The 13725-nt window shown below is 32.3% G+C and overlaps 1 protein-coding gene and 1 pseudogene across 1 annotated transcript; one reads left to right on the forward strand and one right to left on the reverse strand.

Moving 5' to 3' along the window:
* The first annotated feature begins 1297 nt into the window (after positions 1 to 1297).
* On the forward strand, positions 1298 to 11804 carry LOC145970617 (cytochrome P450 9e2 pseudogene; annotated as a pseudogene).
* Positions 3394 to 4304, reverse strand: LOC145969806 (uncharacterized). The gene is made up of 4 exons (XM_083096072.1): positions 4277 to 4304; positions 3927 to 4189; positions 3671 to 3839; positions 3394 to 3592 (listed from the first exon to the last, which is right to left on the reverse strand). Exons 1-4 carry the CDS (start codon positions 4290 to 4292, stop codon positions 3396 to 3398), a joined length of 645 nt encoding a protein of 214 aa, XP_082952198.1. The 5' UTR covers positions 4293 to 4304; the 3' UTR covers positions 3394 to 3395.
* Positions 11805 to 13725: the final 1921 nt, after the last annotated feature.

Here is a 13725-nt window from a genome sequence, read left to right on the forward strand (position 1 = left end):
ATTATTTATGATCAATATCTTCCAGTTGCTTAAAGCATTATGAAAAATTATTTTTACTCGAGCGATTCACACAGTTATAGTTTTTGATAACGGCAAAAATTTATTATTTGTTGCTTTTATTTACATTTATTTACATTTTTTACATAAATAATGTGCAAATTTTTATAAAAAATTAATATAAAGAAGAAATTAATTACAATATTTGAGCAAATATTATCCGCTTCGAACGTCTGCAACAAAAAATCCATTTTTAAAAATCATACCTATTGGTACTCTTTCTATCAGGAAGTCATAAACTAAAACATACTCAATTTTTAGACAATTTCACTTATGGAAACCGCTTTTCCATAAGGTTTGTGCGGGATCCTTTTGCGATCTCCAGGATACACGTGAAAACCACTTACCAGTTTGAGCGTGCGCCAGATTTCGCCCGTTTGCGGGAAACGATGCATCGCGAGACCCTAAAACCGCGATGTACGTAGCCCTATATGTGTAATAATTCAGAGTCATCGTAAGAACGAGTCGCTAATTGACTAATGAATAATCGGTGGAAATTAAACAGCTCGCAAATCGAGTTCCGGCACAGATGTTTGCGGGTCCTGACTTATTGCTCTCGTAGTGCGACGACAGATTTTCGGCAAGTGACGATAAAAAAGATTGTATGACGACAGGAGCACGTTCAAATTTGGGGAACAAATTCAGTTTCCTCGGACGAAAGTAGAAGCAGTTTAAATTACGTCACGTCGAAATCACTCCGCAAATATTGAACTAATAATAAAACAGCTAGCGATTTAATAAAAAAATTTGGTAATTATATACATTAGCGATTCCTCACCGATTTCAATGATTTTGAAATATGTTGTCGGGAGAATGATTCTGAACAACTCTTTCTTATACATGTTACCGCCGCTCGGCCTTAGTTTCCGAGATATTTATAAAAATATTTTATGGTTTTGCAATATTGTCACCATTATGAAATAACTTTTTTGCATGAATTCAGTTTTTGACAAAGTAATAATGTTTACCAAAAAAAGTTGTAAAGCGAGATCCTACCGGCGGGGTCGTTGCGGGAGAGGGGGCCCAAGGCCCCCCTTGCACTCCCCGCGTGTGTGTATGTGTGTGTCGAGAAATCGAGAAATAAAAACACGATTGTCGAAATGTGTTTTAAGGACCTTTCAGTCAACTTGTAGCGTTTCGAGTTGAAAACATCACACGATATAACGTGCTACGTTTACGCTCATTTACTCTTTCGAGACTAAATTTCGAAGAAGACGATTTCAAATAAATTTAAGAAAATATGGAATACTGGTGGGTAATAATCGCGATCGGAATTTTTGGCATTATCCGTTATCTCTACAGAAGTAACAATTTTTTTCAACGACGCGGTGTCATTCACATGCCATCTGTGCCAGTATTTGGCGTCATGGCACCAATTATATTTCAACGGATATCATTTGCCGATTTTATCCGTAAGATATATAATTTTAATCCGGATGTAAAGTACTTTGGATTTTACGCCATGACAAATCCAATCATCTTGCTTCGCGATTTGGAACTCATTAAAGCTGTTTTTGTTAAGAATTTTCAATCGTTTCCTTGTAGACCCAGTTTTATTGATTCGAATGAATTTTTAATTCAGCAGAATTTGTTTCCTCTTCACGGAGAAAAGTGGCGGAATATGAGAAATCTGTTGAGTTTCTGCTTTACGTCCGGCAAGATGAAGAACATGTTTGCATTGATGTCGGAATGTGCTGTGAATTTTACTAAATCTTTATCGACATTGCCAGCGGATAAGAGTGATCTCGAGATAAAAGACTTCTTCACGAAATATACAAACGACGTCATGGCCATGTGTGTTTATGGAATAAAGATCGACTCTATGAAGGATCCGACAAACAAATTCTACTCATATACCAAGGAGGCCATTTGCATTTCAGGAATTCGTGTGGCAAAATTTGTTCTTCTTCGAACCTTTCCGAAATTGTGCCACATTCTCAATATAAAGTTTTTAAACAATCGTGTGTCGAGTTTTTTCAAAAACATTATAAAAATGCGCGCCACGCATGGTGCTGAATATGTTACACGTTCGAATATAATACAATTGATGATGAATATTAAAGACAAAGAGGGTCGACAAAATTTGAATAACGACGATATAGCCGCGCAAGCATTCAACCTTTTATTTGCCGGTTTTGAAAGCAGCTCAAGTACGTTGTCCTTCGCGGCTCACGAAATCGCGGCTAATCCAGAAGTTCAGATTAGACTGCGCCGAGAGATTGATGAAATTTTAGAGGAATCGAATTCTGAGGAAGTGACTTACGAAACTATTAACAGTCTCGAATATCTAGACGCGGTTATAAAAGAAGTTCTCAGATTTTATCCACCGCCTTTCTTGGAAAGAGTATGCGGCAAAATATATGAATTACCACCTGCATCGCCGGGTAAGAAGCCTTTCGTCATGGAAAAGGGCATGATTTGTTGGGTCCCAGTTTACGCGATCCACCACGATGAGAAGTACTACGATAATCCGGACAGATTTTGTCCGGAGACCCGAATAGAAATTTCGTTCGATTTACATCGGGAAAGCAATGGGCAAACCCGATCTGAACATCGGGACATGATAATGTTCAACCAATGATGACCTTATCTCAGCGTCACGCAGCTTCTCGATCAAAAACTTAACAGGTTTACCTGACTAAGACTTCATCGGGATAGGGATCAGGTCCGAGTCGGGTAAGCGTGGACTTCTTGCAGGAGTTATGCATTTTCTCCGCAATTAAATAAAAATATTTATTGTTAACGTTGTCAACTTAAGGAGTAAAATGATTTATTTTCAAAATTTTTTCTTATTAAACCTTACAAAATGTTATAGATATACTTATTATATAGTATTTGGTACTAAAAATGAAAGAATTCTCACAATATTGTAACAAAAATGATTTGTTCTTTAGATAATGCTTATCACATTTTTCTAGACTTGTTAAATATAAATCAATGAAAAATTAATGGAAACTTTTAAATCTAAATAACATTTTTTTAGACTTTTTTTTAATTTAGAAATTTTTAATTATTATTTAATTATTATTAATATTATTATTATTCTTATTTTTTATATTTTTTAAAACATATTTTTGTTATAAGAACAGAAAAATTTAATAATAAAGTATATTATATCTTGCAAATAAAAATAAAATAATTTCTTTATAAAATAAAAATGCAAATAAAAATAAAATAATTTCTTTATAAGATAAAAAAAACTTTTCTTAATTATAATCATAATAATCATTTCAACTGAAGACGGAACTGAGGACGGAATAATCAATTCAACGGAAGACAACTGAAACACAAAATTAAAAAATAATTTTTTCTAACTGAAATTTTGGCAACGTTCATTGTTAATCTCCTTCGCTTTCTTGGAAATCAGTATTGCTCTCTTCTGCAGTTTCTTCTTCTTCGCTTTTTTCATTTGTTTCTTTGATCTTACGACCACCATTCCAATCTTTGGCATTATGTAGGACACCTTGCACAGCTTTTATGAACTTTTGAGTTGATATTGGTTTATTATTAGACCCGAAAGAATGGGTATAAATTCCTAGTATATATAACAAAATAACGTATAAAATATATCAAGTCAGTATGTACAATTCTATAAATTGAAAAAAATAAATACCTTCTAATACATTATAAATTGTCATATTTTTAAAAACTTTTTTACCAGGTGTTGCTTTCACCGGTACTAATAATTTTCCTACATTTGGTGATACAAATTGTCGAATAATATCACCCAGACATCGAGTCATAGATCGTCTTTTATTTACTGACTTTAGAATCTTGATTTTCTTGAAATAAAAAGAAATAAAAATATAATTCATTGCTTTAATTTCATACAATAATTTCGAGGTCAAACTGAATAAGCAACTACTCACTATTTTATTGCGATATTCTGTGTTTAATCGAATCAAGTCATTGAATTCTTCGAAATCGTTCATTGTTGCGCAAGGTAACTGAATAGGTCCTGAATCTTCATCGTCGACTATATTTAATGCTTCCATTGCTTGGAAAGGAGTATTTTCCATCTTAGATTGAAGATTTTTTAATTTAATTTTACAATCAACGACGAGGCCTTTAAGATCAGATATTTGCTTGGACACAGAATCATAACATTTTAACACAGTTTCCTTTAATGAACCTAAAAAATAATTAATTAAGAATTCAATTTTCATTCTCGATAAATTCTGAATGATTTATATATAAAGAACAAAATTAATGAAATTACTCTGTTCAAACTCCATCTCATGTTCATAAATTGTACACAAGGAAGACTTCTTTTGTGAGGATTGTAATGAGCGAGAATCTGTCTTTCCTGTCGATTGTGATGTAATGGTGTTTTGAGAATTTTTCCTGGGCAAGCCAATTTTATGTGATTTTTTAGAAATATTGTCTCTACTTTCATTTCCTCTCGGTGAATATTCTTGAGATCTATACGAATGTAATGAACTTGATGAAGACATTGAATCTGTTTTATTACAACTCAAACTTGGTGACGAAAATTTTCTTGAATTTATGCTAGATTGGACATTTTTCAAGTTCTGTTTTTTCATATACTGTTTTCTAGAGAACGAAGAATAATTTCCATCTACACTTTCTTTGTCATTTGTTTGGTAAGAATTCGATAGCTGACGGCTATCAGAAAATTTAGAATTGTATATATGACGTGAAGAGTTAAAAGGACGACTTATATCATTTTTATTTATATCGTGTAGTGGCGAATATGAATGTTTCTTGACGTTAGGTTTTGTTACGTCCGGTGGACTCCACGATTCTTTTCTTTCCTCGAAACGATTTCGTGGAAGAAAGAAATCGAGGATCGACTTGCATTTGGAATGTAAATCGATTCTTCTTAGGAATAATGATAACGCGTAGAAGAACGCAACCTAATCCGCGTGTATCGCTATTAAACTTTAACAAATCTAATTCAGGGAATGGCCAGTCGAGATAGCGTTAACGAAACTCTAAATAAATTCGTGAATTATGAGATGAAAAATTGTTATGAGAAACTCTAACTGTCCCGTATCTATTGGTACGGCTTTATGTTCGAAGCCTCTCTATCTAAAGAAATTTTAAAATAAAGATCTGGTTTTCGGGAAGATTGTCCAAATCTAAACATACAGCAATATTCTTGAAATTGATAGTGCACGTGCGATCGTTCGACAGGCCACCCTCGAGCGTTCTCCGAATCGCCAAATCATCAAGCGATAAGATAATCAGCTCACTCCCACTCTCTACTGGATGGAGCTAAGTCTCGAGCCAAAGAGCTTAACCAATAAAAATCTTAAGAGACCCCTCTCCTTCTAAAAAATCAAGCTTCTTAACCTTAGGAAGAGAGTAATAGAAATTATTTAATTCGCCTAAAAAGATTCCCCACCATCCAGAAGGGAGGAGGAGTAATAACTTTAAAATGCAAGCGCAAGGCGCAACGCGCGCATTTAACACTCCAGTTGACAGTTCAGTACGCTAATTCTTCCAACGAGCAGCAGTGCAGTTGACAGTTCAGTTCACAGCGCCAGTCAAGATTCAGTCATTCAATTTTAAAATTATATAGCCTCGGGGATCCTTTTTTTTTTTTGCATTATACAATTGAGTTATTCATCTGTTTTATATCACAGTGAAAATGATTTTGTTAACATTTAATTGTGCATCGTGTGAATTTTCTGATGAACATCTCCATTACCCAGCTCTTCATGTTATAAATCTCCGACCTCAGCCATTGCAATTTTATGAACGCACTCATTTTTGTGATGCCAATGAGTTGTGAGTAAAATTAAGTAATTTTCATTTTCTCCCTTTCCCATATCTTACTATCTCATAATTTAAAATCTATGTCTGACAAATAATTTTAAACGGTTTAATAACCATTAAATTTTTACTAATTACTATCAATCAATCAATCCTTGTCTCACCTCTCCTCCAGTCTCATTCCTTGTTCTTTCTGTTCGCCGAGAATCTCCGCAAGGCGATTCGCGAACAATTCCCCGTTCGCCGGGAATCTCCGTAAGGCGATTCGCGAACAATTCCTTATTTCTCTTTATTAGCTCTTTCTGATTTATTTACCGAGAATTTATATTGTTTTCTATCTTTATATCTCGTTTCAGCCCTTCTTTATATATATCTTTTCATTTCTATTTTTTCTTGACTCCCTTTCGTTTTCTTTTAATTTCCCAGCCTCATATTATTATTATTATTATTATGTTTTCCTTTCTCTTCATATTATTTTCCTTTGAATTATCATTACTTTTGGGAGAAGCCGTTGAAATAGATGAATAATTTTCGAACTTAGACTTGGCGAATCTCTTATCTTAATTTTATTATTGTATTTTAATTTAGACCTGTGTTTCAGCGAATTTAGAAAATTTTAATTCTAACTATAACACATATGCGCAAGCGACGAATTCTATACTTCTTCTAATGAGTAAGCGTTATTCATAGTTTTATTACACATTCACTTTTTATTTTGTTTTATTTCTTATATTATATTAATTATATGTATATTGTATTAACCAGTCAGAATTTAATTCTTAACGTAAATTCTTCCCTGTATATTCTGACTGATAACCTCCGAACGATTGTAACACCCGCGAGAATATATACATACACACACAGATACCCACTCACGCATACCTACAACTGCTAAGATGTATTTTTCTTTCATTATTTTTTTTTATAATATATGTATTTTTAATTTAATGTATAATTTAATTATTTAAACCGTTCTCTTCCCTAAATCCCGAGATCGCACTAGGTCCCATCCCGCGTAACAAGGATTAAATTCCTTTACCGAAAAGGGGCCATCGAACGAATAGGCTTAAAAACGCAGCGTTAAAGAGACCTTCGGTCGCTGACCTGTGTCAGGCCCTTCACATTCGTTCGACCCGATCCATACACACGCCCGAATAAAGTGTGTCACGGGGTAAGTAAGTTGCGTCCTTCCATACGGCCCATCCATTCCAGGGTCTGGACGTAACAGTTTGTTTGTTTCATTTTTTTCATTCTCCCGCTTAGATTCTGTTACATCACAAAAAGATGGTGAAGAGAGATATCGTTCTAAATGTGTATCTCTGTTCTTATCAGAGAGATTTCTTTCTTCAGAAGAAAATGTGAGCGATTTTGAGATAAATGAACGTCGATTATTTTCTTTTAATTTTAGTGAGCTTTTATTACCATTTGTAGTCCCATTTTCATCTGGACTCGATAAGTGCTCGGTAGAAGATGATCGTCGTGACTCTCTTCTTGATTTCGACGAATGATTAGGCAGTTTTTGAGAGGAGGAATGCTTTGATCCTTTTCTAGTTGTTTTAATTTTGTGTTGAGTTATAGATTTAATAGATTCATCACTGCTATTATTAGAATTACATGAACCGTCGAAGGGCAAAGAATGTTGGATCGACATTTTATTTTTTTCACTCCGTTGAGACAGGCATTTCCTTTTCTTTTCATATTTTTCGTCATAAAGACTCTTAGTCGAGTTTTTATCAAGTCCTAAATTCCTATCAATTCTACATTTGGGAATTTTTTTTTAAAGCAATGCAAAAAACAGAAAACGAAAAAAAATTACCTTTTTTGTAAATACCGACATTCTCAATAGCATTTTCTTTTTCATTTTCTATTAGATCAACGTGGAAATTTAATGATTCTTCAATAATTGGTATATCAATCGAAGACTTTTTCATTTGATAAAACTTCTTTTCTTGCAGCATTTTCTTTTGACATGCAATTTCGTCGTCTGTAGAATATGCATATTGTTTGGTTTCCAGCTTTTCTAGTCCAATTTCAGCATCTTTGTAGGATTTTGCTCTACCTCTAATTTCTACTTCGTATTTTGGCCATTGAGTGTCTGGTGGTGCTCCTTGTTTTACCAAAGACTGCAGGTCTTTTCTTTTCTTACTCAACAGTGAACCTGACATGTAATAACATTCCAGAATCTTTTCAACTTCATTCCATACGATCCAATGTGAAGGAACGATCTCGATACTAATTAATTGAGTCTTGTCCTCTGGGAAAACCACTAATTTATACGGATATTCGTCCATCTAAACAGGGAGAGAAAGAGAAAACCATGTGACACTATGAAAAGAAAAATATTTCACGAAAGTCAAGTCAAATAATTGTCGTTATTTTTAAAAAACGAAGTTACATACTTGTATAATTGAAAACAACAATAAAGATTAGAATCGATTCGTCACACATTACAGACATAAGTAAATATTCATAAACGGAGAGCTGCAGCTAATTTTTTCTAAAACTATGCACTTTTAGTATTTAATGACATAAATATATACCTTTTTGAGTAATTAATACACTTTTGTTGAAATCAGTTGTGTTCTTAACCTCACTGCTGCCGGTGCACGAACGATTAGTGAGAAATACAGTTTGACGCATTACTCTCAAGGCCTAATATTTTTTTCTCACAACCATACACGAGCACATAAATCAAAATATATATTTTCTTATTATAAATACATTTTTTTGTTAACATCACTTTCTTTACGAGAGAAGAATACAAAGGAAGAAAAGTGGCGTGTAACACACGTGACGTTTTAGAGGTTAAGTCCATCCCGCAATGTTGAGGCATCATGAAATGGCGCTGTGTGCATAGCTGCCATTTTGTTCCGCGTATTTATTCAAAAAAGTTTTATTGTTAAAAGTTTTATTATAAATATGAAAAATTTTATTGTTAAAAGTTTTATTGTTAAAAATTTAAAAAAAGTTATAAAAAGTTTTATTGTTAAGTTTTATTTTAAATATGAAGAAGTGGCATTGTAAATATTTTTTCTTCTTGATTCTCACTGATATCAAAAGTGACAAATTTTCCACGTATTGAAATTAATGGACAAGTGATAAATTTAGCATGGCGTCTAGTTACCTCCCACATTTCCAAAATGTTTGAATCACAAGGCTTTTTAAAAAGTGATTTTGTTATTTTCATTGTGGTTCCACTTATTTGTATCGCCCTCTCATCCATTTCAGGAGGAATATTTATTTTAGTTATTTCCATTAGCGTCCCATTTTCTAGTATTACTGTATTGTTTGGGAATATTTGTGTTAGAATTAAATTATTATATTTTAAACGTTTGATTGTATTTCCGGAAATATCCTTCTGAAGTTTTGATATGATTTGCACAGAAGAAGTGGGAAGAGGCTTTTTGATATCAATTAAATATATTTCTTGCAAACGACGACAAATTTGTGCCAACGGTCGATTTCCACTTCGTAAGAGTTTCTTAATTTTCCCCAAACAGTTCTCAAATGGGAAGGCAGTGACATTGGAGAGAGAACATCCCATATTCTTCACGTCATCTGCCAGATGAATAAGATTATGCATATTTCCTATGAGACTCGTTTTACCATATAATTTTTCTGATATTTTCACAAATTGTATCAGAAGTTTTTTTGCATTTTCATAATTTATTAACGCCAATTTTTTGGAACATAAAATGCGGCAAGCAACATGTAGAAAAAGGAAATGTTTATATGCTGCATCGTTCAAAACTCTTTTGAAAATAATAGGCCCTGCATACAACAACAAAAATTTAAATTCTACTGCTTTGAATCTATCAAATTCGGATAAAGTTCTGGTCGTACGTTGGAATTCGATTGGTATTTGAGATTGAAGACGTATTAATAAATTAGATAATTGATTCTTTGCATTCTGGTTGATTTTCATAATTGAAGTTCCATATAACCAATATTCTAATAATTTTTTCATAATTCCTAAGCATACAAGATGCATAAAGTCCAATAAAAAATGAGTTATCATATCTATTGGTGGTTTAATGGAAAGAAGAGGAGATATCCCAGTGTGATGTTCTGGGTTGCTCTGTTGACGGAATGAAGCATCAGTTCTGGCTTGACAATTTTCATTCGGATAAATTGTCCGTCTCTCTATACGTTCTCCACGAACAGTACATCGTTCACACGCCCAGTATCCACCATGTCCTTTGACATACTTGAGTAAAGCACGAGCAGGTGTATCACAAATGAAGGCTTTTATGCGTACTTGTAATAAATGATTGTCTACCAAAATTCCTTTGTTCTGTAACTGATTCACTTCATTGATAAAATTTTGTAAATATCGTTTTAAATCATTAGGTTTTTTTTTCCCCGAATAGATAGCCACAGGAAACGATTGATAAACATCACTATTCGAGTGAATTTTGCATAGAATGGGCCAAAATTGTCTTAAACTAGATTTGAATATTTGCAGTCCATCTACATTTAGAATCAAATTAATGACTCCGTCTTGGTGAAAATTTGGATTGATGACACTTTGGAGATATTTACTCATACCAAAATATACAAATTCACTGCCATCATTATCGAACTGTTGGAGATTATAATGAGCTTTGGAAGTACCTAAGAAAGTTTTTGCACTCTTGGGCAATTCAGGTAACAACCGCTTTCTCAGAATAGCAAGTAAACTATTTATTCGAGTATGAGGAATCGTTGGATTTCCACTTAAAGCCCACTGTCGCAATTCTTCAATTTCGTTTATCTCTTCAATTTCAAAACAGTCCTCCAACTCATCTTCATCCATGCTTGCCTCTCGGACGTCAGGATCCAATTCCTCAATTTCATCTTCATCTTCATCTTCATCTCTAGAACTACATGAGAATATGTCAGAAGTACGAGCTTTATTTGGTGATTCGAAGCTCGATTCACTCATATCAAAATGATCCATATTTAAATGAATAATTTCTGACTCCATCTCTGTAACATGATGTTCATCTTCTACATTCGATTCATTGAACTAAAACTCGTTTAAATTTTCAGGTCTATTTGGTGCACTCAAAGTATGTGGTAAATCCCGACGCTCATTGATCACTTGTAACCTTTTGTTATCACGATATTTTTTTGCACGTAAACGTGCAAGTTCTTTTTTTCTTGCATATCGGTCTTCATCACTCATTTTTATAATATATATTCGACTTCTAAAAAATTATTTGTTTTTTCATCAATAAAACGAAAACAAACAAATATAACTTTAATATTATTGTTATATCAATTATCACAATTGCAAATATTTACATATATAAAATATAAAGATTTAAGAAGATCTATGTCAACTCTAACCTTGTAAATTAGATAACCTCAGACTGACAATAGAATATTGACAATGATGTACATGATCGATCGTCGCCCCATCTAGGTAATTTTTGCAGAACTTGTGTATTTTTGAAAAAGAATATGTCTTGCAGATAGAATCATAGGGCCCTGATGGTTTCCCGATGAAAAATACAATACCGGAAATATTTTTTTTTTTACGTAAGGTATACCTAATAGGGTACCGATGAGGTACTACTAGGGTTACTCTGTTCGGTAATACCTAGCATCTGTTCTATCAAAAACTAATTGTTATATTTTTAATTAGGGTTGACCTGAAGAAAAACCGATAAGATTTACATAGGGTAAAATCCACCCTACATCAGCTATACCGGGTCCCGATGCATGTTGGGTGAACCCAACGAAATTTCTACTCGGGGAGATTTTTGAATAATGAGACTTATCGCAATTCATTTTCTTATATGCCGTTTGGATTAGGACCAAGAATATGCGTGGGCCAAAGATTCGCTATGTTGCAAATGAAGCTTTTGCTGTTTCATCTATTAGCACGATACGAACTGAAACTATGCGCGAAAACCACATTACCGTTGAGATTCAGCAAGAAAAATATGTCAATGATGCCGGAAGGTGGATTTTGGTTGAATATTCAGCGTAGAAATGATATTCATATTCCACATTTTGCATAGAAAAAATTTTTGAGTGTAAGATACTATTATTTAGATTAGACTATCAGTCTTTTACTAAAATATTCTTTAACAAATTTTAATGATATAATAACATAAATTGCAAATCGAAGCATCTTTCATTTGCTTTCTCTCCTTAATGTTTCTTTAAATTTTTTTCTTATATATATATATATATATATATATATATATATATGTTTCAATCTTCTACAGAGAATTTTCAAGGTTTTTAGCCCACTTTTTCTCACTTTTGAGGGCTAGGGTCTTCTTTTGCGCAGAAAATTATTAAGTAAAATAAGTAAAATAAAATTAAGTAAAAAATTAACGCATTAATTTGTATTCGAAATCGATCAATTCTGTCTGTCTGAAATTTATTAAGTAAAATAAGTAAAATAAAATTAAGTAAAAAATTAACGCATTAATTTGTATTCGAAATCGATCAGTTCTGTCTGTCTGAAAATTTTTATAGTATTATTATGCACATTATATTTTTATTATCACGATATGAATATTTCATATCTTACAAAAACTCTTTGTCATAAATTATATCTTTTCTTTATACAATCTTTCTTATACTTTTATACCGTTTTGTCTCTGATGCAATCGCATTAATTTCAGCACTCGCTTACGCAAATTACATCGAGTGTAAAGTAGCAGTTACATCTTGTATAAAATATATACAATAAGTCACTATTGTTTCTAATTAAAATTAAAAAATTTATTTTGTTTTGTTTTATTTATCTCAAAAGATTTTTTTATTAAATCGTTATTATAATGATGTATTATATATCTTAATATATATCATATCGCAAGTCCGATCATCTTATTTGTTTGATAATATTAATAAAAATCATTATATTTACTACAATCATTTTAATAATTGTTGTAATATATTCCTCTTAATATTGATATTAGCAAGCGCAATTAGTTGTATTAATTATGAATGGTATACACTGAATAGACAATTGACAATTAGTATGAGAATTAATTAATGCCAGCTCTAATTGACGTAACATGTAAGCAGGAAACATTCAACTCATCAATGCAACAAAATTAATGTTATTTTAGCTTCACTACGCGTCACTACGCGTCGAAAACAAATTCGTTTAATGTAACGCGTCACTATCTGTAATATATATTGTTAACATCGCGCTGAAGAAGGATCAAAAGATGATCCGAAACGTTCGCTTTTTGTTATTATAATGTGTTTTTTAATAAACTAATATTGAAAAAAGAAAGAACCCAGACAGCACAAAAAGGCCAAAAGATGTCTTAAAGACGTCTAGAGGACTTTAAGACGTCTTTAAGTCGTCTTTTAGATGTCTTTTGGACATGTGTGCTGTCTGGGAAGTGTTGTTGCTTCTCTGCGCTCCAACTACCGCGCGTTGGCTCTTATGCCATTTTCTTTTTAATTTTTTGATTACTTGAGCCAAATCTCTAATTATTAAATTTAATATTATTTTCATTATAAATTTTTTTTACAACTAGTATATCATTTTGGTTTAATTTTTATTTGTAATTTCTGAATTTTTTTAAATACAAAAATATTTTTATACAGAAATATACAAGTAGGAAAAAAATATATATATACATCAATTTTCATCTTTTTGTAAAGTTTTCGCTTTTTCCTATTTTCGAAAGTTCATTAAAAATATTTAATTATATCTCAATTGTATTCTTTATATGTTGTATATAATGTAAATATGCGAAAAATGTGCACAAAATAGTTTTAAAAATTAGTGTGTGCTTCGTCATTTATGCTTTGGTATAGCGAATCAATTTGTCCGAATCATCGAAAATTTTAATTTTTTTTACAATCAAGATTTTCAAGCCACTTTTTAACGTTCGAAAACTTATTAAATATTATTCTCGCGCAATAAGAAGAATTATTTCTGCGCATTGTTCGAAGTCAACTTTTAAGTAA

This window comes from Camponotus vicinus, unplaced genomic scaffold (assembly GCF_025532165.1).
Source record: "Camponotus vicinus isolate PSW18456_S1 unplaced genomic scaffold, iyCamVici1.0 SCAF_4, whole genome shotgun sequence".
NCBI classification, from domain to species: Eukaryota; Metazoa; Arthropoda; class Insecta; order Hymenoptera; family Formicidae; genus Camponotus; species Camponotus vicinus.

Coding starts and splice junctions, on each gene's coding strand:
- LOC145969806 (XM_083096072.1), bottom strand. Junction 3,840..3,926: donor CAGAATATCGCAATAAAATA/GTGAGTAGTTGC, acceptor TTTTATTTCAAG/AAAATCAAGATTCTAAAGTC. Junction 3,593..3,670: donor AATTTATAATGTATTAGAAG/GTATTTATTTTT, acceptor TATATATACTAG/GAATTTATACCCATTCTTTC.